Below are 20,874 nucleotides of genomic sequence, written 5' to 3'. Positions count from 1 at the left end.
ACTCTCCTCCTTTAAGGCTGCCAGTAATGACCTGCCATGCTTCAATTTGCCAGCCACAAGAGCCTTGTTCACCTTCTCAGCCAATTAAGGGGTCTTACCTTACCTACTTGATGAAAGAGTTGCAAATTGGGTCCTATCTACTAGTGCTGTGTTTGCCATCAAAACCTCAGTACATTAGCTAACTTCAATGCAGAAAAGCTAATATTGTTAAAAGTCGTATATTGCAGACTGACAGTCCGGTAGTCCCTGGTTCCTATATTTGCATTTACTAGTCTATTCGATGCAATGTAAGTAAATAGTAGTGGAGAAAATATTAGAAATAATAATAATCACTATTATATGGTCCAACACAACCAACAACTACCAACTACAGCTTTAGAAACTACCATGAGAATTGAGTTTTTGATCAGAGCTGCTGGGTCAAATCCCCTAACTAGCTGGGGAAATCTTGTCAAAAACCCTGAATAAGAAATGCCATTTCCTACTCCATTAAAAGCATTTGAGGCACCCTTGAGCATGCAGCATAATCCCCAGTAACTCCAGTGGAGCCGCAGAAACCGACTGGTTGTACTGGGCCGTGAAGTACTGACACTGTATTTAATTCAGTTTGTGCTTTGTGACATTGTTCTCACTTCAATCTAGACAGTGGCTACGAACACAAAGACACACACTGAGATGTTTTCTGAGCACACTCTCTCGCTTCCATGTACACACTGAGACATACGGGCAAGATAAAGACAGTGAGAGAAGACCAAGTAAAGTAAACTAAACCTTAGGCTGAGTTTTAGTGTCTGTTGTTGCAGTGACATTTTTATTGCGTGACTACCTTGTTCTGCAGACTTCTCTGCTCCGTCTAAGGCAAGTATCTTTTTGCCTTTACTCATACATGCACGCGTGTCTGTGCTTCTACCTTTAAAAAGAGCCAATCGGAGTTTAAGGTCTTCAGAAAAAGGAAATTTTTTTGCAACACTCAGTCACGGGGCCTTATCCTCAAGGGTCTATTGTAGGATTAGGTGAAAATAGGGTAGGAGCTAAGGTTTTGTAATTGTGTGTGTGTGTGTGTGTGTGTGTGTGTGTGACTGTGTGTCAGTGTGTGTTAATGTGTGTATATGTTTTTTCTGTTTCTTACAAATGTTCTTTTTGTCGCTCTTTCAGGTTGTCAGGCAGTAATGTTCCCTCACCCATCGTTAGCAACAAGAACTGGCTCCGGCTGCATTTTGTGACTGATGGCAACCACCGTTACCGTGGTTTCAGCGCACATTATCAAGGTAAGATGAGTAAGATATGATCACATCAACAGAAATGGGCATCTTAACTTACATACTTACATGATCAAACACACACAAACACACACACACACACACACACGCACACACACACATACGCATACACACGCATATATATATGCAGTGTGGGGATTCATTTGTGATAAACAGGATTTTATATATACCGTATCTACAGATCTCTTTGTTTGTTAATGACGGGTTCATTTCAAGGTTCTGCTTTTGCTTCTTTGCCTTTTTCATTTCTTTTTTGCCTTTTTGTTTATCTCTTTCTCTCTGCTTCTTTTTTTCCTTTTCAACTGACAGTTTGTCCCCATCATTTAGCCTCTAACTCCCTTTAATTATGCTGTTGACTCCTATCTTCCTGTCCCTTCTACGGTTTCTCTCTCTGTCTCCATCTTTCTGCATCTCTCTCTCTCTCTCTCTCTGTCTCTCTCCTCTTTCTAGTTCTCTCTCTTTTTCTCTTTCTTTTTCTCTTGGCTAACTGCTCGTAGAGGTATACAGTTAGATTTTTTTTGACACAAACCCTAACTGGTGGAAAACATGTGAAAATTCATTTGGCAAAGTCCATGTCTCCCAACAGCGATAATGAGAGCTGAATGTTTGGAACAACTGCACAGACAGGCTGGAACAGATAGGGTTTATATTTTACACTTTACTTGTTTTTCATGCTCTCCAATGTTTTGTCTCAGTCTCAGATCGCCTCTAGTTCTTCCATAAAAAGAACCATTGGCCCTTTTTGTGAATCACCAGTGCATGTTGCATAAAGTCAATTCAACATCACAAGATACACAGGGCATAGGGCTGTGTTTGGTATTTTCATGGTCAGAGGCGTGTGGCACACATGTAGCACAGTTGGAAACAGGGTGTGATTGACAGACACTGTCGGCTAGTGTTTTATGGGCTGGCATCAATCATGATCAACCAATCGGGTCCTCTAATCCACTTAAATCAAAATACTTTGTGTATTGTTAGAATGTTAATCTAGTGTAAAGTAAAGTCATGGAAACGGTACACTGTACACTCTATGCATCATTGACTGAGCAGGCGGGCAACATTAATGTAATGACCAACCACAAATGTAAATACCTAAATTGCACTGTGCCACTTGATTGTTACTGAAATACTCCCTGCTGGGACTCACCTCTCGCTACTGCACATTCAAGTTCAGCAGACTCAGACTTAGGCCCTGTTTGTGTAGTCTGTCAAAGAAAAACACAAAACCACGATAATGTGGACACATTAACATAACATGTCATGTTTTTCAAAGACACAAAACAGACTACTTTTTTCAGAAATGTCACACTCATACACAACTGTGATGCAATGTGAATGTTTTTCACAAAACTGTTTTCTTTGTTCCAAGCTCCCTCCCCTCTTATTATATTCTTTCATCATCTTCTCTTTTAACTCAAAACTTTTTTCTTCCACTCGCTCTTTGCCACCATTTTTTTCCATACACAACGGTGTATTTTTTCATACACACCTCAACACTGTGGTTCCTTTCAACAGTATTTAGGGTCATTTGCTGATCTTTGTAGGGCTATAGACAGCTGTCACTCCATCACTGAGAAAACCTTTCTTTAACATCTGCGAATTAATATTCATCTTTCTTCAGACAGACAAGTCATGGTTGCCCTACATGAAAATTGAACATCTGAGAAACTGGCTGTTGAAGTAAGAATGAAGTGAGAAGGAGTAAATGATAAATTATATAGCTCTATTTATGTATATGTATGTGACTACTGAATGCATTGCTGGTAGAGTGCGTACCGTATAGCAAGGCTGAGTCCTTGCAGCAGTCCTTTGCTGCATGTCATCCCCTCTCTCTCTCTCCCCTCCCTTTCCTGTCCCTCTCTTCCATCTCTATCCAGTAAAGCAGAAGTACTAATACTAATACCTCCACTATGGGAGGATATCTACAAGGCTCTCTTTTATGTCTCCACTGTGAACTGTCTGGTAAAGGCAAAAGCAATGTGTGAAAGTCAAACCAAACATTTAAATAGCCAATGAATTATTCTTACGGTGTCCATGCAGCGTATCGTAAATTTTAGCAAGGAGTTTTTTTAAAAACTTAAATTCAAGTCATTATTAAACCTCATCCCTCCTCCCCCTTCTTCTTTCTACAATACATCTTTGCTCTCAATCATCCTTCTCCGTGATCCTCCTTTCATTGTTTCCTCCCTGTTCCTTCTCTCATCTCTCTGTCTCCCTGATCTTCTCCTGTTGTCCTTATCCATCCTCTCTCCACCTCTGTCTTCTTCTGCCTCTCTCAGAAACTCTTCTTGGTGGTTTGACTGACAGCCTGACCACTCCCCTTAACATTAGCTTTTAATTATATTTAATTGATTTTAATTGATCTTAATTAGTTTAAAAGATTAATCAATGTGTTAATGAGGGGTTTCAGTTTGATAGGTTAGTTGATTAATTAGTGGAGTTCTTGACAAACTTGTGATTGATTGGCTACTTCCCGTCAGCTGTCAGTCATCCCCATTACCTTGCTGGTTCGTACACATTAGCAGTGGGGCTGGTTGGGTGGCTGAAAAAGTTACTGCTAATGAGAAACCTAGTTGTTGATTTGAAAATCTTCCTCAATTGTTCCTAAACAATATGTGCCATTTGTGGATCACATTAAACCAGTTCCACAAGGAAAATTATTGCATTATCAGAATTTAATAGTAGTTTATCATCTACTACTTCACTATCGGTTAATTGGAGGAAATGCATGTCAACAGTATCAGTATGAAGTGAGGATAGATTCATATTCTGAATGAAACATCGCCGATGCCCCTACTGATATTCCAAGATGACTGATGGATCTCCTATTGATTACATATCTCGTGGAACCAATGGCACAACCCTGGACAAGAAAGGAAACTCACAGATATCTTCATTTACATGCACAGTTCTTTCTAAGTGTTTTTTAAATTATTTCTGGGATCATTAACCTCAGAAAAGTATATTATTTTGTATTTTATTCTGTTTATTTTCTATTTTATCCTGTTTATTGTGCTCTTTTCTACTGCATTTATTATGCTCTACCCCATTCAGATTTACTCTTTAATTTGCATTCTAAGGGTGTTCATCAACTCCACTTTATAATAATATGGTTACACTTAATAATATTCCACTACATTTTTACTTAGACTGTAATTCCACCCTGTAAACCTTATGTTGTTCTGGTCTACTAAATTCTACTTGTCTCCAGGAGAATAAATTATTATGGCAAAGCCCACAGGGTTAGTTTAGTCGAGTGGCAAACACTATGAGAACAATTCCAAATTTGTCTCTGAGAGACTAAATGAACAAATCTGCTTTGGCAGGGTTAGTTTAGTCTGTAAGACAGTGCATTGAGACCTCAGAGGGAGACGCTTGGCTCTAGGTGCTGCCAGCTAGCTGGACACACTGTGTGTTTGTTTTGGTGTCTGTGTATATAAGGTCAGCCACTTGGCTGATAAAAACCTCCTCCTTCTGCTGCTGCCCAATAATTAAGTTCTGAATTAATAATAATCTGCTAATGATTTATATCCAAGTTTGCAGAGAAGGAGAGGGGGGCAGAAAAAAACAGAACGTCACAGGAACAAAAGAAAAGTGGGGAGGTTGTACAACATTGAGGAGATCCAGAGAAGAGATTAAAAGAGAGAGAGAGATGGAATGAGATGGAAACCAACAGAGAAAAAATAAGAGAAAAGGCACAAAAAAAAAAAGAAAAGAGACATAGATAGTCAGAGAGAGATGGGGGATCAAGCAGACTACTCATTTGGCAGTGAGGTTTGAGTTTTAATGTCCCGCTGTCATATATGGCTGTTGTAGACCACTTTAGAGAAAGAACCAATGTGCGTCCGTGCATGCGTGCGTTAGTGTGTGTGTGTGAGCCCACATTAAGGGCATGAACCATTGCAATTCAGATATCTCTCCCTAGGACATAGTGTTCTTGTTAAAGGGAGAAATTACTCCTATTTATATAATATGCATTGTATTCCCTTAAATCTCAGGCAATTCTCTTAATATTTACAGAAATGATCAAATAAATGCCAGCATTTATAATTACGTTAAATACTATAAAGATAAGATAAAAGTAGAGTGAGACAGAGTAAATAAGAGGCAGTGTTTATTTTTTTATTTTTAATTAGTGTTGCAATATTCAAAAAAGCTGTAATTTTGGACTGTTATGTCAATATGCCATACAGTATCCCTCCGCTCCTCACTGTCTTCTTTACAGCTAATTACAAGTACAACCATTATGTGTCCATTAGCATGTTTAATTGAAGCCCAGTAACGTCAACATCTCTAAGCTTTCCACCTCAGGACTAAAATACATTTAAAGATTCATTTCATCCTATTATACAAAGCTAGTAGTTGATTACTGAGTGTGCTTTGAAGCACTCTGTAGAGTCTTACTGTAGTACTTTGCAGGCCAAGATGAAATCAGAGTTGATGTAGTTTCTTACCATGGGAACTGCTGTAAGTTCATTTAATCATTCTTGTACTCACAACATTTCATTGGGGACTGTACTGTCTGTGTAAATGTTGTGTTGCACTCGGGAACACAGACTTAGTAATACATTCAGCTAGTATACTGTAGGTCTTTATTATAGACTGTAGGCTAACATGCCTTGTGCGGGTTTCCAAGAAGTCAGCTGCGTGCTTTCCAATTGTTCTTGATGTATACTGAAATACTTGATTACACTTTCTAAAAAGATTTAAAATTACATATAACATATGTAAGTTTTGTTTTTTTTTGTTTTTTTGAATGTAGAATACATGTATCACTTACTGTAATTTTAGGTGTTCTTGTCAGTCCTCAGACAAAATCTTTACCATGAAGTCAGGAAAGACACCAATCCTAAACAAAATGTGCGTGCACTGTTATTAATAATTCATACTATTCATACTCAGACTTTTGGCCCTGTCAATTGTATCAATTTCAACGTGGGGTAAAACCCCACAAATAGCAGCCATTCTGACATCCTCGTAGGAAGGCATAGAGAGGACCTTGGCACTAGTGGTGGCTGGGTGATGAAGTGATATAGACGGCAACGTAACAGCAGAGCAACATAACAGGTAAAGTAGTTTGAATACCCTACAGCTAGGATGATCATTTGTTCAGGAAAGCCTGCAAGCAATCCCCAGTGAAATCATTGGATAATAACTGAGGTGGATCACCAGCGTGATGACCAAATTAGAAAGGTAATTGTTTTCCTTCTTGAACTTTTGCTAAAAGCTTTATTACTGTAATTACAGTCTAAGACCTAAAGGCATTTAAACTGAAACAGCAAATCAGATTAGATTCTTTATGGCACAAGTTTGATCTTTTTTATGCAGGTAACTTCTGCGGATCAAATTTTGTCAACGGCCCAGTTTTTGCTTGAGGGTTATAGAAGAATGCCAAGACGGCAGGTTTGAAAAGGGTGGACAGGATTGGAAAACCAAGTTGTGGTAAAAGACCACAGTGAGTGATTCCCAAAGTTCCCTTGAGCAAAGTACTGAAACACAGCTATATGTAGTTACTATAGTAGAACAAGCCAGCTTCCAGATGTGGCCGGTTATGTTACAGTATGCTCTTACCCTTAGCGAATATACCTCTAGGCTGAAGCTGGAAATAGGAATGTGTTATCAGTCATTTTTCCTGTCAAATATAAAAGAACATGAACAGCTCTCCCTAAAAGCCAGAAACCAGTGAATCATGTTGCCAAATAAACTCTTGTGAATGGCCACAGGAATAATATATGAGAAAGCAATTTTACAGTGAATTTACCCTTTAAACAGGTCGGCTTTCAACAATTTCAGGTGTCATACTTTTTTTTAAAGAACATTCTCACTATGTAATTATTTATAACAAGAACGGGGGGGGGGGTGGAACACCTAGCCACAACTGATGAGTCACATATTCACATGCGATAAATTTAATAGTTCACTAAAACCCTTCCCTGGACAGTGACTATCCAATCATAGCTGAGCAACCATAACTAAACACAACAGAGCTGTCAATGTCTGCATATCTCTACATACTGAAGTGGTGGGCATGGGGCTCTATCAAGACTGATACTCCCCATTAAACGAGTTTGGAGTAAAATTGCTAGGAATGGATTTCAGCATGCTTGACTGCTCTTACAGTAAGCCACAAGCATTTGCATGCTCAGCTAATGAGCTTACTATCTACAGTGGTATGTAGTACACCATGTTACTTCCAAGGAGACGGAGGTCATCATTAACTATCTACAATAGTTTGTGGGCTGTCAGGTTACATTAAAAAAAAAAAAAAAGAAGCCCCATTCATGACTAGCACATCCACTACTTTGAAACCTGTCCTTGATGATATCAGCTAGATGCTCTGTCCTTGTTTTTATTGGATTTAAGTATATTTACATTTCAGCACCCCCAGGCAAAGTTACCTGAAATAGTTCTCAATATGTTTGTCAAACACATCTGCTTAGTCCTCGTCCTAATAGCCTTTTCTCTCGTGACATTTAAAGTGAAACCAAACTATTTGTAAATGACAAGTGATTAAAAGTGGAATTCTGGTGTAATTAATTGAAGGTGATTAACAACTGCATTATTTATTAAAAATGATTTGATGATTATTTCTGATTTACAGCCTCCATGTGTGAAGATTCTATCTCAAAAAATACGAACAGATGCAAAATGCATTCTGTAAGTGAAAATTATTTTACTACATATTAAGAAAGTTACTCTAACAAACATTTGAAATTCAAGGATAGATTGGTAGAAATAATCATTCCAGACATGGAAAAATGATTTGATAAACAACACATCAAAATACACATGAAATGACTTGATAAATTTAAAAGGCAGTTTTGCTAAATATTGTCTTATTTCAAAATTCATTTTGTTTAAGAACTTGGAGTTTAACAATGCAATGAAGTCTATTTGTTGTTTGGCAATAATATTGTATCTATTCTCCTACTGTGCCTATCTCATTTAAAATCTACACCCAATGAGTCTTGTTTAATTTTATGTTGTTATTGTCAACAAACTGTTTGTAATCCAAGCAATGCCGTCTTAATCATAATGTCTTTGATTTCCCCTTCACTTTTTCTACATGTGATTTCATAACTCTCTCATGCAATATTTTCACCACAGCATCATTACATTTCATCACTTTTATTTCCAATGGTTTTTAGCAGCCTTCCTCTTGAATGCAAATGTACAGTACATGTACCTCTAAATCAATTCTAATTAGATATAAAGTAGATCTGCGAAGACCTCACCTATTGTAGTCCCTCATTCGGTCACTTACAGTCAGCCTGTCTGTCCCCTTGTGGCTAATATGAGAAATACCAATCGCTATGGATTACACCATAAATTAAGATTAATGAGTTACACTCATTCCCCTCATGGGTATCGTGCATGTAGGATTCTTGTGATACCACTTCCTTGATCAGGCACTGTGTGCTGCAATTATTATGCTTTGCCGGAAAGACTGTTTACACACTAGAAACCTTTCATTTTATTGTTGAAAGATAAGATGAATCCATAGTGCTCCTTCAAGATCAGGAGTAGCTTCCTGCCCTCTGTTCTTTACCATTGTTTTCTCATTCTCTATTCTCTGGCATTCTCTGGCTCCGTGCTTAATTTCTCTACTGATTCTGTCTGAATGCAAGAGGAAAATAAAATCTTAAGCATGGATGAGGTTTAGCAAATGCTTTGGGTTAAACTCATTAGATATTCTGTCCACACACTTCCCTGCATGGATGTATGCTCTAATGCACAAAACTACATCCTCAACACCTGGCTGTGAATGTGTGTGTGTTTGTCGATTATGTCACTGTGTGGGCCTGTATTTGTGTCTGTGTGCTTAAAGTATATCTGTGTACTGTCACAGATTTGTCCATCTGTGTTCCAGCAGATACGAGATTGTAAGCCCACAGATCTGTACGAGTGCCTGAACTCACTCTTGTCAGTGCTGGTGCATCTGTGCATTTACAAGTGGGTGTGCCTGTGTGTATATGTGTCCATTTTAAGTTGATGAATCTCTCAATATTTGTGTTTCTTTGAATATGTTTGTTAATGTGCCACGCCAATGTATGTGTGCAGCTGTATTTGCATGTCTGTTGGGATCCGAGTGTTTGTATGGCCGTTTCTGCATGTATGTGTTTGTGTGTACGCCTGTTTGTATATTGTCTCTGTGTGTGTCAGGTATGAACAATCTGTTTCCTTCCCTGCGGCAGAACCTACCAATCGCATCCCTCCATCATCTCTCTTCATTACGTATTCATGAGTTTCTGTGTCTGCAGGGCTGTGATTGGCTCTTAATGAACAACTGCCGGCATTATCAGTCAGCCAGTGCTATGGCAACAAAATAAGTCACTCAGTACAAAAGAAACACCAGTCAACCACTGGTACAGAAACATTATTCAATTCGAGCAGAGAGACAGCACACCCCTCAGGGAGGTTGACATATTGGATATTGTTGACTGCTTGGTGCATTTAATATGACTCCCATAATGTCTTAAACCTAGTCGTGATCAAGTGCACACATCTTGAAGTACTAATTACCTTGGATAATTACAGGCAAGGAAAAGGAGAGCATTTGGCCCATGCGGAATATACCATTAAGTTTTTGTGTAAACAAATCCCCATGTCTTTTTCCTTGTCAAGCTTGGCTTGAGAATCATTAGTCAAACTGAGTACAGACACATGCCTCAGGGGGTTCATATGAGCTCATGAATCTATGAACTACCCCTTTATCATCTATTGTATTATTTGGGGAGCTTGCGTTTCACCATCACTGGCTTTCGTTCTTGACGCGGTACTCTGCTGTTGCTATATGAAAAAGGGCTGTTCGCACTGGGATCATTACAGTAAGTGGAGATGGGAATGAACTTGCTTGAATTAATGCGGCTCGTTTGCATAGACACAATCTGGCGATGTTGTATGATTGCTGGTTTGTGGTTACAAAATAGCTCATCAAATGTGGAGGATGTCTACAGCACTGACAACCGCCCTCACCTACTGATTGTACTCACTGATTGCATATATTAAAATTGTAATTAACTCAATGTAGGCAGAGGCATTGTAGCCTACCCACTCATTAATATTTCAATTAATACCGTCTGCCTAGTTAATGAAAGATATGAGTCAGCTCAATATACAGCAAAGCAATTGCCTTGAGGAATAAAGTCTTTTATTTATATATTAAACTAAATGTCACTTTTTTTAAATAACAAAAGGCACCAATAAATCATCTGGTCTAATATACTCTGCTTTTTTCAGAAGTCATTTTTATGAGCATCGGAAATTTACAGTAGATTTCATGTCACTTAAAGGAACAGCCCTTTTGGGAGATTATTCGCTTTCTTACCAAGTATTGGATGAGAAGATCGATACCGCTCTCATATCTGTCCATGCAGCCGGTTAGCTTAGCTTAGCATAAAGACTGGAGTGCGGGAGCAACAGCTAGCTTGGCTCTGTCCACTTATATTTGCCGTACAGATCTGTGGTTGGTATCTATCTTCTCACCTAACTCTTTCTAAGAAAGCAAATACGTGTATTTCCCAAAATGTCAAACAATGTTTAAAAAAAAAAAATTCAACATCTCTTGCATCATGGACTGTTTAATTTGTTATTCATTAGTAGTTGGGAACTATATCACATTATCTATTCGACTTAAACAGCCAACCAATCCAATTTGACTACTTCAAACCAGATTAATCACTTTTCCTCTTATCTGCCAGTTAACCATATGAATTTGAGTGTTAAATTTTGAAAATAAGACAGATACCTCCATGTTTGGACCTGATTTCTAAATCCTTTCTTGATAATTCAGTCCTTAGTCTAGATTATGCATTACCATAGACAGCAGTAAATATTTTCTTTGTGAGGGACATCTAGCCCAAAAGCTGATCAATTCTGTTAGAGTGCATGATACCTGTTTGTCTGAATCACTTCCTTAGAGAATATCGCACTGTTCCACATTACCAGTCCTAAGAAATATACAATTTAAATGGCATTGTGGTTAATAGGCAAGTGTGACTAAAATAACTGAGTCGTAGAGGTGGATCCTGCCTTGGGTAAAAGGATAACTGGAGCTTTTGGTATAAAATTTTGTCGCACTCTATAATAAGAGAATATATTTTAGTTTTGGTTTGATGCATCAAGCGAACATCAGATCCTAGGGGATGCTTTTATTGTAAAATAAGTTTCAGTGTGCATTTTATTTAACCAGGTTTTGGTCAACGTTCCGTTTTCTTACTGTTTAATTTAGTTTAGTTCTTGTTTATTCTGCTGCCAATTAAATAAACTTTTGTTAAATATGCAATATTTTAGTTTATAAATATGGTTTACTTAAATGCAGCTGCCCTGCCATCTGTTGTTTGCAGTTGAGCTGCTGCTTGTAGGCTAGAATATTAAGATGGGCATATTTAACTTTGATGCATATTCACACACTGATGCATATTAACAGGGGCTTGATACAGTGATTGAATTTGCACAGGCAAAACCAAATTTGACTTTTAACTATTTTTGGCCCGGCTTCTCCGATTTGGCTGCCTAACTAGGGGTGAAATACATTTCAAACCTGATTGTAAGACTTTGATCTAGGTCACAGCTTCCCCTGGGTGTTGAAAATAACAAGTCTGTTGATGAACATTCCTAATTTCTTACAAATGGGAACTAAGCAAATACAACTATAATCTGAAGGCAGTGCTATAATTATGTAATATATTGCTTCTCACCCCTTTTTGTCCTGTTTTGCTATTGGCGCTAAGACTTTTTTTTATTTACAAAATTGTCCATGCATACATCATTCGGTCCATTGTCAGAAGGACCGAATGATGTATGCACCCAGAATTGTTGATGTCATGTATGCAATGCAGAGGAATGTGAAATGTATTCACTCCATCATAGGTTCTCGTGAGCTATATTTTTAAATACAACTGTCTGTAGTTGTTCCAAACTGTTTGTAAAATGACCTGAAAACATTGGGATAAGCGGGGACTTATGAATCACTCCTCTTACACATTATAAATGAAATGCAGTGAAAGACGCTTTTTATCTGCGAGATCGCAGACACTGTATCAGATATCAAGCCTGTTCCCCCTTCATTTTGAATAGTTATGACACCTGTGTCAGGGATAATAAATTTCATCCTTTGTGTAGGTGGATTCCGCTGAAGTTAGTTAAAGTGTTTTTGCATTCTGTTTATGTGTGCACGGTGCTCAGAGGCAGCTATTAAACAGCTGTGATACACGAGCTACTAAGAGCAAACTCATTAATGGAGAATTCTTTATGAAATAATTTTAAGATGTGAGGAAAATTCATATATGTCCACGGTTAGTTTGCCTTATTGATAAAAAATTGCGAAGTCTTTCCCGACTTGGAAAACAGTGTAAGTCTAGTGGGGACATCATTAGAAATGTGAATCAAATTTATATACCCTTAAAATACATTAGGGCCTAAAGCTAATGTGCTTTTGTACCAAAATCTATTTTAAAATAAATCACTTTTAAAAGACTGTGTAACATAGAGAAATATAAGTATAATTTAAGTACTGTACAGTTGAAGTTTACTGACTAATTTTTGTATACAGATATTAACATCTATTTTACAAGATTAATTAAGCACCTAATAACACATTTTTCATTCAAACTGAGTATTATAGGGTGGGAGGTCGGTATCTTACACCCTTGTCACGCATGCATGCACCATACTTGAACACGTACCACTGGAACCACATTAAATTATTATGCTGGTAAGTAACACATATGCACAAATGGAGTTAATGTTCAGCCACTTTACATTAGATTACTCGCTAGCACATTAGCACATTAATTGATTTGGTATAATGTCAACATGGTAAGTAGCGTGTTATGTGCACGTGTGTAGCCACTGTATACCATTAGGATAATTGTTGGCATAAAACACACATGATGTAATTTAAATAGAATACCACTGATGTAAGTGCACATATGTAGCCACTGTATAACATTAGGATAATTGTAGCACATTAACTCATCTGCCATTTGTCAACATTCAGTGGATTAGTGTGTTCATTATAGAAACGACATCTGTCAGCCGCTCTATCAGACATTCATTAAAGCAATTTGTCACTATACTTGGTCATTCAGGACAAGATATACTCGTGTTTATATTTCCATTATTTATGTTGGTTATGTATTCATTTATTTTGGCAGAATAGAGCAAAAAAAAAAAAAAAAAAAAAAAAACAAATCTGGAGGGAGTCAAATTTAGATTACCCCAGGCTGTTTTGTTTTTATTATTATTGCATGGAGTCAAACACAGCTCTCGCCCACTCATTTGTCTCCTGTACTCTATGTATCCAGCCATACATGCTGAGCTATAGTAACACTCAGTTCAACATCGCTAACCTTGAAATGAAATAATGTTAGAAAACAGAGCTCAAGCTGACAGGGATCCCTCTACCCGTTTGTCTTCTCTTGTCTTTGATTTACTCTGATAAAAGGACCCATTTTTTTCCTAATGTACCATTATCTGAATGCTTTGATTACCGAACTGCATCATTGTCACTTTGATTAAAGCTGCAATTTCCTTTACCAGCTATTGTCAAGAATATGATGGGTTTTCCAGCAAAACATCTCGCCATCTGATGTACAGTATGTGTCTAAGTGACAGAGAGAGAAAGATTAAGCTTTTTCTATGAACAAAAACCCTGAACGGTCAATCATTTTTCCTACATTCTTCCATCTTTCTGCTTCTGCCTGTCTCTTCTTGTCTCTCTCTGCCCCTCTTGCCGTCTGTTTCCACGTTTTAAAATTTCCTTTGCCTTTGTAACTTTATTTTCCACTGTACTCTTCTCTCTCTCAGCATTGTGAGGGAGAAGAAGTTACCATTAAAAAAAAAGAATCCTTCGCTAGGTCTCATTTTTTTTTCTCCACTTTATCCAATCTGTTATCTGATTTTTCTTCTCTTTTCTGTACTCTGTTCTCCTCTGCAGTGAAGCGATCGGTAGATTTTAAATCGCGGGGCGTTAAATTATTCCCCGGCAAAGACTCCAGCAACAAGTTCTCAATATGTGAGTTCACGTCTTAATGTCACTTTGGCTAATGAACTAACATGTGATGGCTTGGTTTGGCTTGGACTGGCTCTGTTTTTAGCTTTGATTTTGTTCCGGTGTTGCTTTTATTTCTTTTGTCTCTCAAAAAGGCTGTTACATTCAACACTTTTCTGCCGCTGATTATTGAAAACCCACAACCATCTTGTGTTACCTTTGCAGAAGAACATGCATTAACATCAATTCACACACATCAATTCAGACACATAGTGCAAAACCTTCTGACTGACATATAAAAATGTGACATTTACTGATGCACAAATGTGTTGAAAATGCCATAGCCTTTATAAGAGCATGCTCTTGCTATTCTTGACTCCTGTATATTTTTGTTTTTTGATGTTTTGTATATGTATTTTGGTCATGGTGTCTTGGTTTATGCATGCTTTTTCATGGCTTGCTTCACAGTTTGTTCTGATAAGCTTGATCATGGTTTGTTTTGGTTTGCTTTGGGCTTGTTCAGGGAATGTGAATCAGTTGTTGTAATATTGTTTATGCCCCATCCTGCCTTCTTCTCTTCTTTTCTCTTCTCTTCTCTTCTCTTCTCTTCTCTTCTCTTCTTCTAGATTTTTATAAACTTTTATAAACAGGTAATTCGGGGGAACAGTGAAATTAATGGTAAAATTATAAAAGAGAATCTAGTGTATCACCCTAGTGATAAACATCTATCTAAGTTTCGGGGTATGATGATCTATAACTCCTCACAGATAGCGGAAAATTTAAACACTATTGCAGATTTTTTTATTCCAATCTTTATACACAATACTACTCCAGGGGTCTATACTTAAAAAGTTCCCCGTTAATTTACTGCTCTTCTTTTGGAACTACCACAATTTCCTTTAACGTTGTGAAATCCCAAATAGCAAGAGTGAGACATTTTGGAAACTCTTTAATTAGACACCCTGAAGTGAAATTATCAAGTGTAGGGTGTTAGTGGTTCATAAGTCAACACTCTGACACTGGGAGAAGATGCACATAAAGCATGAAAAATCTCCAAGAAAAAGAGCAGTACCTTTGTCCCTGAGGTTTCACTTATTAAAGCTGCCAGCATCCACTTTAATCTGACATTCAATTCCCTCCTTATTTCTTTCTCACTTCTTTGTCTCTTTATTATACCTCTTTAACTCTCTCTTTGTCTCTTTCAAACACATACATGCAAATGCTCTCACACCTTATACTCACGTATGAAGGGCAGTTGTTTGTGCGTTACAGATAATGGTGATGATATTTATGAAACTTGTCTTTAATCACAACCAACATAGCACAAACATTTATTACACTTACAAGCACAAATGCATTCACACTGCCAGTGGTACAAACTCATAAATACTGAACATGTATATGCACATATTTGCACACATGCACGTATGCATCGATACAAGGATATACACAAATACAAACAAAATGCTGTATGTACCCACACATACACATACGTAGATTGTGCTTGTCCTTGTTATTATTTGGTTTGCATGTTTACAATTGATGCTCTTTTGAACATCTCTGATTTATTTGCTTGTCCACTTTGTTTTAGTGTGAGCATATGTTTGTGTGTGACACTCCTAAATACTGTATGAGCTGATGGAAAAGCGATGAGCTTTGCACAGCACCGAGACACGGTGCTTTGCAGATTCATCAGGTTTCCTAACAGGTTGTAGAGTCATGGTTGAGGTTTGATTCTGCAGAAGTGAATTTGTATGTTAATTAGCCTGGCTCCGATTGGTTCAGGTGTTAATTTGCTCTGCTCTGACTGGTTTAACTCTTCAGTGGAGCACAAAACCTCTTTGTGTGTGTGTTTGTGCCTGTCTTTGCCTATACACATGTTTCAGTTTCTGTACATGTGTCTTTGTATGCGTTCATGTGTGAGTCTGTCACATTTGTGGGTTTTGTGTGTGTGAGCTCATAGTGCTGATACTGTAACCAGTCCCTCTGTTATGGTGTTAATAGTCCAGATGGTCAAATTAGCCGCTCCAACAAAGCAACAAACTATCCATTCTAACAAATACACAAACATACAAACACACACCAACCACCTGCTGGGTTTGCTGATACAGACTAAACATGCAAATATTAGTTGGATGGCCCAGACAGGCAGTGGGATGGTGTTTGTGTGAAAGCAGAAATGGGCAGTATAATCACTCAGCTTGTGTTAGTTACACCTAATTGAGTTTTCTGGCATCAGCATTTTTGTTTGACATGAGATAAAATTGAATTTTAGTGTTAGTTTTCACCAATAACTGTTTTTTGCAACTAGTACCAGATAAACACATATTGTATTTTTGTGTTTGTATTTATTTAACAACGTAAATATCTTGTACTTAATCAACGTTTATTTTAAATATTTAAAAAAACTTTTTCTAAAAAATTTGAAAAAAATGTTGATTAAAAATGTTTTTTTGAGCTTCGTTCAGTGCAAAAAAAAACCCTTGTTAAGGGTGAGATGAACAGTGACTTATTACAGCAGCAAATATAACCTTTAGACTTAAAAGATTACATAAAATCTGGGTGAAGATGAGTTTAAACTGATCGGGTGAAAAGATGCAGAAAACAAAAATGATGAGTCATGAGGATAATGTGTTCACCACCCAGATAACATTGTGAATTTTGTTCGTCCACACTCAAAAACAATTTAATCATACTAATCAAATAATTAATCAGCAGAATACGGCTACATTGTTGTGTAGTTGCTGAAAATAAGCTGAATATTATACTAGACTGAAGTACATGATTAGGGCTTTTTCCCTCTCATGTGAATATCAGTCCATGCATTTGAATATCAAAACACACCATGGGGTGTTTTGTTTGCTATATAGCTGAAGCAAATAGGCACACCAAGACAGTTTCTCCCTCTAGTAATATTCTACTGACACCAGACATTAGGAACGGATGAACAACTGGAAAAACACACTTAAAAATCCTCAGAGTGGCCTAATTTTACTTTCATTGGTGTGAATGAAAGACGAGGGCAACTCAAGGATTATTCAAATAATTCTACTCTCACCCTGATCTCATTAAGAAATCCTAGCGATCCTGTAACGTGGGGCCCTAAATTGAGTAAAAATAGGTCATCAATGGACTGCGGCTCATTAAGATACTATATTACTGTTAATACTTTTGTTGTGTGCCAGCCAGCTAGAAACAGATCCCTCTCAATCTTAGAGAGAAGTACCACAGAAAAAAAAGAGCTTGAATGTATAAAGTGTTGGAAAAAAAAGTTTTAAAATGGAAAGCCTCTGAATTGGAATAGAGTTGTTTGTGTTTTTCATTCTTTTACTTACCTGACAGCTATGTTCCTTTAGCTTTCCCGGAGTAGATACAAAAGCTTTTTGCCTTTTCTCTCTGCACTCATCCACATACATACTGACACACACTGTCCGTTGCTCATAGTTAACCCCAGCAGCTATGTTTTTTTGAAAGTTTTATAACTTTAACTGCTTAAGAGAAAGAAGAGACCCTGAATGGTTGAGTTTTATGGAAATACATATTCAATACTGTAGTGTCTCTTAAGGAAAGCCAATGAAATATAGCTGTGGGGTTATTTTTATGGAAAAGGAAGCAGGGGAGAACGAATGACAGGAGGAAATTAAGAAATCAAACAGGCAAGCAAGAATAAAAGAAGACATAAACAAAAAAGAAAAAAAACAGCAAAATAAAGAGAGGAAAAGCAAGGAAGAAAAGAAAAAAAGGAATAAAAGCAAACTACATATACTGTCAAAAGGAGTATTGCAATACCAGACAGAAAGAGGCAAAGTAGAAATACATCATGTCAGATGTGTGCTTGTCATGATGTCATGAAGTATTTGTACAGGTGTGTCTGTTGTCTCTGTTCCACCACTGTGATGTTTGGAGTGTTACTGTCAAGATTAGCTCTCTGAGAGAATTAAGATTGTATCTGCGGTGCTGTGTCATCCCTGTCTGCCTTCCTAACTGTCTCACCGGTCTGTCTGTCTATCTCCTGGTCTGTATAACCTGTTTCTCTTTCCACCTGTTTCCTGCTGCCTCTAAATTGAACAAGTGACAAGGCAGGCAGGCTTCCAGAACTGAGACTAAAAGTGGAAGGCTTGAAATTTCCTGGGGAAGACTTGTGCTGAATGCCACCAATATACTGACAGACGCAGACAGTTTTAGATTCACGCCAGGGTGCACTGAAGCAGCTCTTTAGTGTTACTTTGGCAGCAATGTTTATACCATGGCTACACAAGTACAATGTATACTTATTCATTATAGCAAGTGGTTATTCTTGGCTTCATGAACACATGACGCATGAAAAGAAAAGTGTCATGTGTAAAAGTCAAAAAATTCAACTCAGTGCTAGCATCAGCCATGGAGGCGCATGCATCTAGATCAATTTCTGTCTGTAAAGAGAGTCTACTTTGTTTAGCTTTACTCTAGGCCTCGTCTGTGCCTTATTCTAACCTGTCTCTCCCTGACTCTCCACATGTCTGTCTCTCTGTGCAGTAAATGAAGGTGGTGTCAGACAGGCGTCCAACTCCTGCCCTGACCCAGGAGAGCCAGAGAATGGAAAACGCCATGGCAACGACTTCAGGTGCAATTTGCACTCAGAAACATGCACACACACACACACTTAAAATTACACGTTTTCATGCCGGCATAGAGGTACACACCTCTGCGTATGTACAAAAAACTATTTTCCTATTTTTCTGTATGTGATTGTGTGTGTGTGTGTGTGTGTGTGTGTGTGTTTGTGTGTAGCATTGGCAGTGTGGTGCAGTTCAGTTGTGGAGAAGACTATGTTCTTCAGGGCAGTAAAACGATCAGCTGTCAGAGAGTGGCCGAAGTCTTCGCCGCCTGGAGTGACCATAGACCGGTCTGTAAAGGTAAGACATAGCTCTCCACATGAATCTGCACAAGCATAAAAATGACTGACACCACAGTAACAGGCTCATCAAGACTCTCGGTGATCCAAACACAGATTTGTGTCACCGAGAGTCTTGATGAGCCTGTTACTCATCATGGAGAAAGAGGCTGTAATTGCAAATGTGAAGGTACTGTAAGGAGACACTCAAGCACAACTGCCCATGTACACTGCCTCAAAATGTCGCCAGTGTGTAGCCTTGGCCTCTCATCAGCATGAGTTTGTGTTGATCAGGGCTGCGTTTATAGTGGAAAAAATCCCAATTCTGTTTCAAGCCCCTGGTTATAAAATTATGAAATGAAACACTCCATAATACAATGTTTGCAGTGCAGTGCCACACTAACATGCATGCAGGCAAGCATTTGTATGCTTTCATCAGAGGAGCTATGATACTGACTTTTAGTTAACACAATATATGTAATCTGCTCCAGCACACAGTACAACGACAGAAGTGACAACAGATTTAAAGTTTTAATTACATGTGGACAGGTGGGTGTTTTTCTTCATTTCTCTAAGTGCTCTGGCAGCTAACACATCTCAGACAGTTATTCTTCAGCTTTCCTCACTGGTTCCTGGGTTCACATCTGCCACTGTTTTAGTATCAGACTTGTGACACATACACAGACACACGCACACACACACGCGCGCACACACACACACACACAAACGCACATGCACGCATACACACTCACAGAGGGACTGAGATAGAGAGAGCGTCTTTCATGTTAAATGCCAAAGTCGTTTGTCATATCTCCCTTCAATAGGTTCAAGACTGTGAACACATATTTCAACGTAAAAACAAACATTCACTGTGTGTGTGTGTGTGTGTGTGTGTGTGTGTGTGTGTGTGTGTGTGTGTGTGTGTGTGTGTGTGTGTGTGTGTGTGGGAGAGAGAGAAAAAACGAAATAACTACGTTAACACCTAACTAATAATCACTGAGATATAGAACCGAAAAGGAGAAAGAAGTCGGTAAATAGAAAGTGAGGGCATGCAAACACAGGAAGCAGAGGAAGGAGGCAAGGAAAAGCTGAAAAATGTCAGACCTACTCTTTCTGCTTAAGTGATAGCTTCTTTGAAAGGAAAACTCACTAAATCCATCACAAGACATTAGCATATGAACACCAGCTAAACATTGGAATAACAGTAGCACATTTTAGCAACAGATATCAACAGATTAACAGTGTTTGGAACATACTGTAAGTCATTGGTAGAAGTGTTAATTGAACATCTTTCAACTTTAGAATTTTAATAATGCTGTAGGAGGAACCTTAAAAAAACATTGAATCCAGCCAGACGTGGAAGAGGATTTTGTGATGTGATGCTGTATTGTCTATTGAGGAAACCACATTTCTATCAGCCCTCTTCAACTATGAGGTCAAAGTGCCAGGTCAGCTACAGAGTAACACCCTGGGAGTCGGCAGAGATTCAAGATCTTGCTCAGGGTCACCCGAACAGGGTAGATGCTAGTCAGCCGTGGGTCCTGCTCTCTTGCCCTCTGGTTAAAGGACACAGTCTAAGCACTAACCTCGACTGCTACTCTGGGTATCTCCTTGGAACCCGACACACATGAGGACTGATGATGCCATGATGGCACAGATCCTTGTACCTGGCCAATACAGTTAGGATACGACTGTCTCACTTGGTCCCCGCCAATCAACCTTAATAT

General features: G+C 38.2%; 1 protein-coding gene across 1 annotated transcript in view; it reads left to right on the top strand.

The window, feature by feature from the left end:
* LOC120786433 (CUB and sushi domain-containing protein 3-like) overlaps positions 1 to 20,874 on the top strand; it is a 252,081-nt gene that overhangs the window by 114,969 nt on the left and 116,238 nt on the right. Inside the window, exons 6-9 of the mRNA XM_040121879.1 lie at positions 1,156 to 1,268; positions 14,221 to 14,298; positions 18,790 to 18,877; positions 19,045 to 19,169. Coding sequence (XP_039977813.1) covers positions 1,156 to 1,268; positions 14,221 to 14,298; positions 18,790 to 18,877; positions 19,045 to 19,169 — 404 coding nt within the window. The remainder of the gene's footprint in view (positions 1 to 1,155; positions 1,269 to 14,220; positions 14,299 to 18,789; positions 18,878 to 19,044; positions 19,170 to 20,874) is intronic.

This window comes from Xiphias gladius, chromosome 24, assembly GCF_016859285.1.
Source record: "Xiphias gladius isolate SHS-SW01 ecotype Sanya breed wild chromosome 24, ASM1685928v1, whole genome shotgun sequence".
NCBI classification, from domain to species: Eukaryota; Metazoa; Chordata; class Actinopteri; order Istiophoriformes; family Xiphiidae; genus Xiphias; species Xiphias gladius.
Note: the sequence above shows the minus strand (reverse complement) of the source record. Positions and strands in the feature narration are given on the sequence as shown.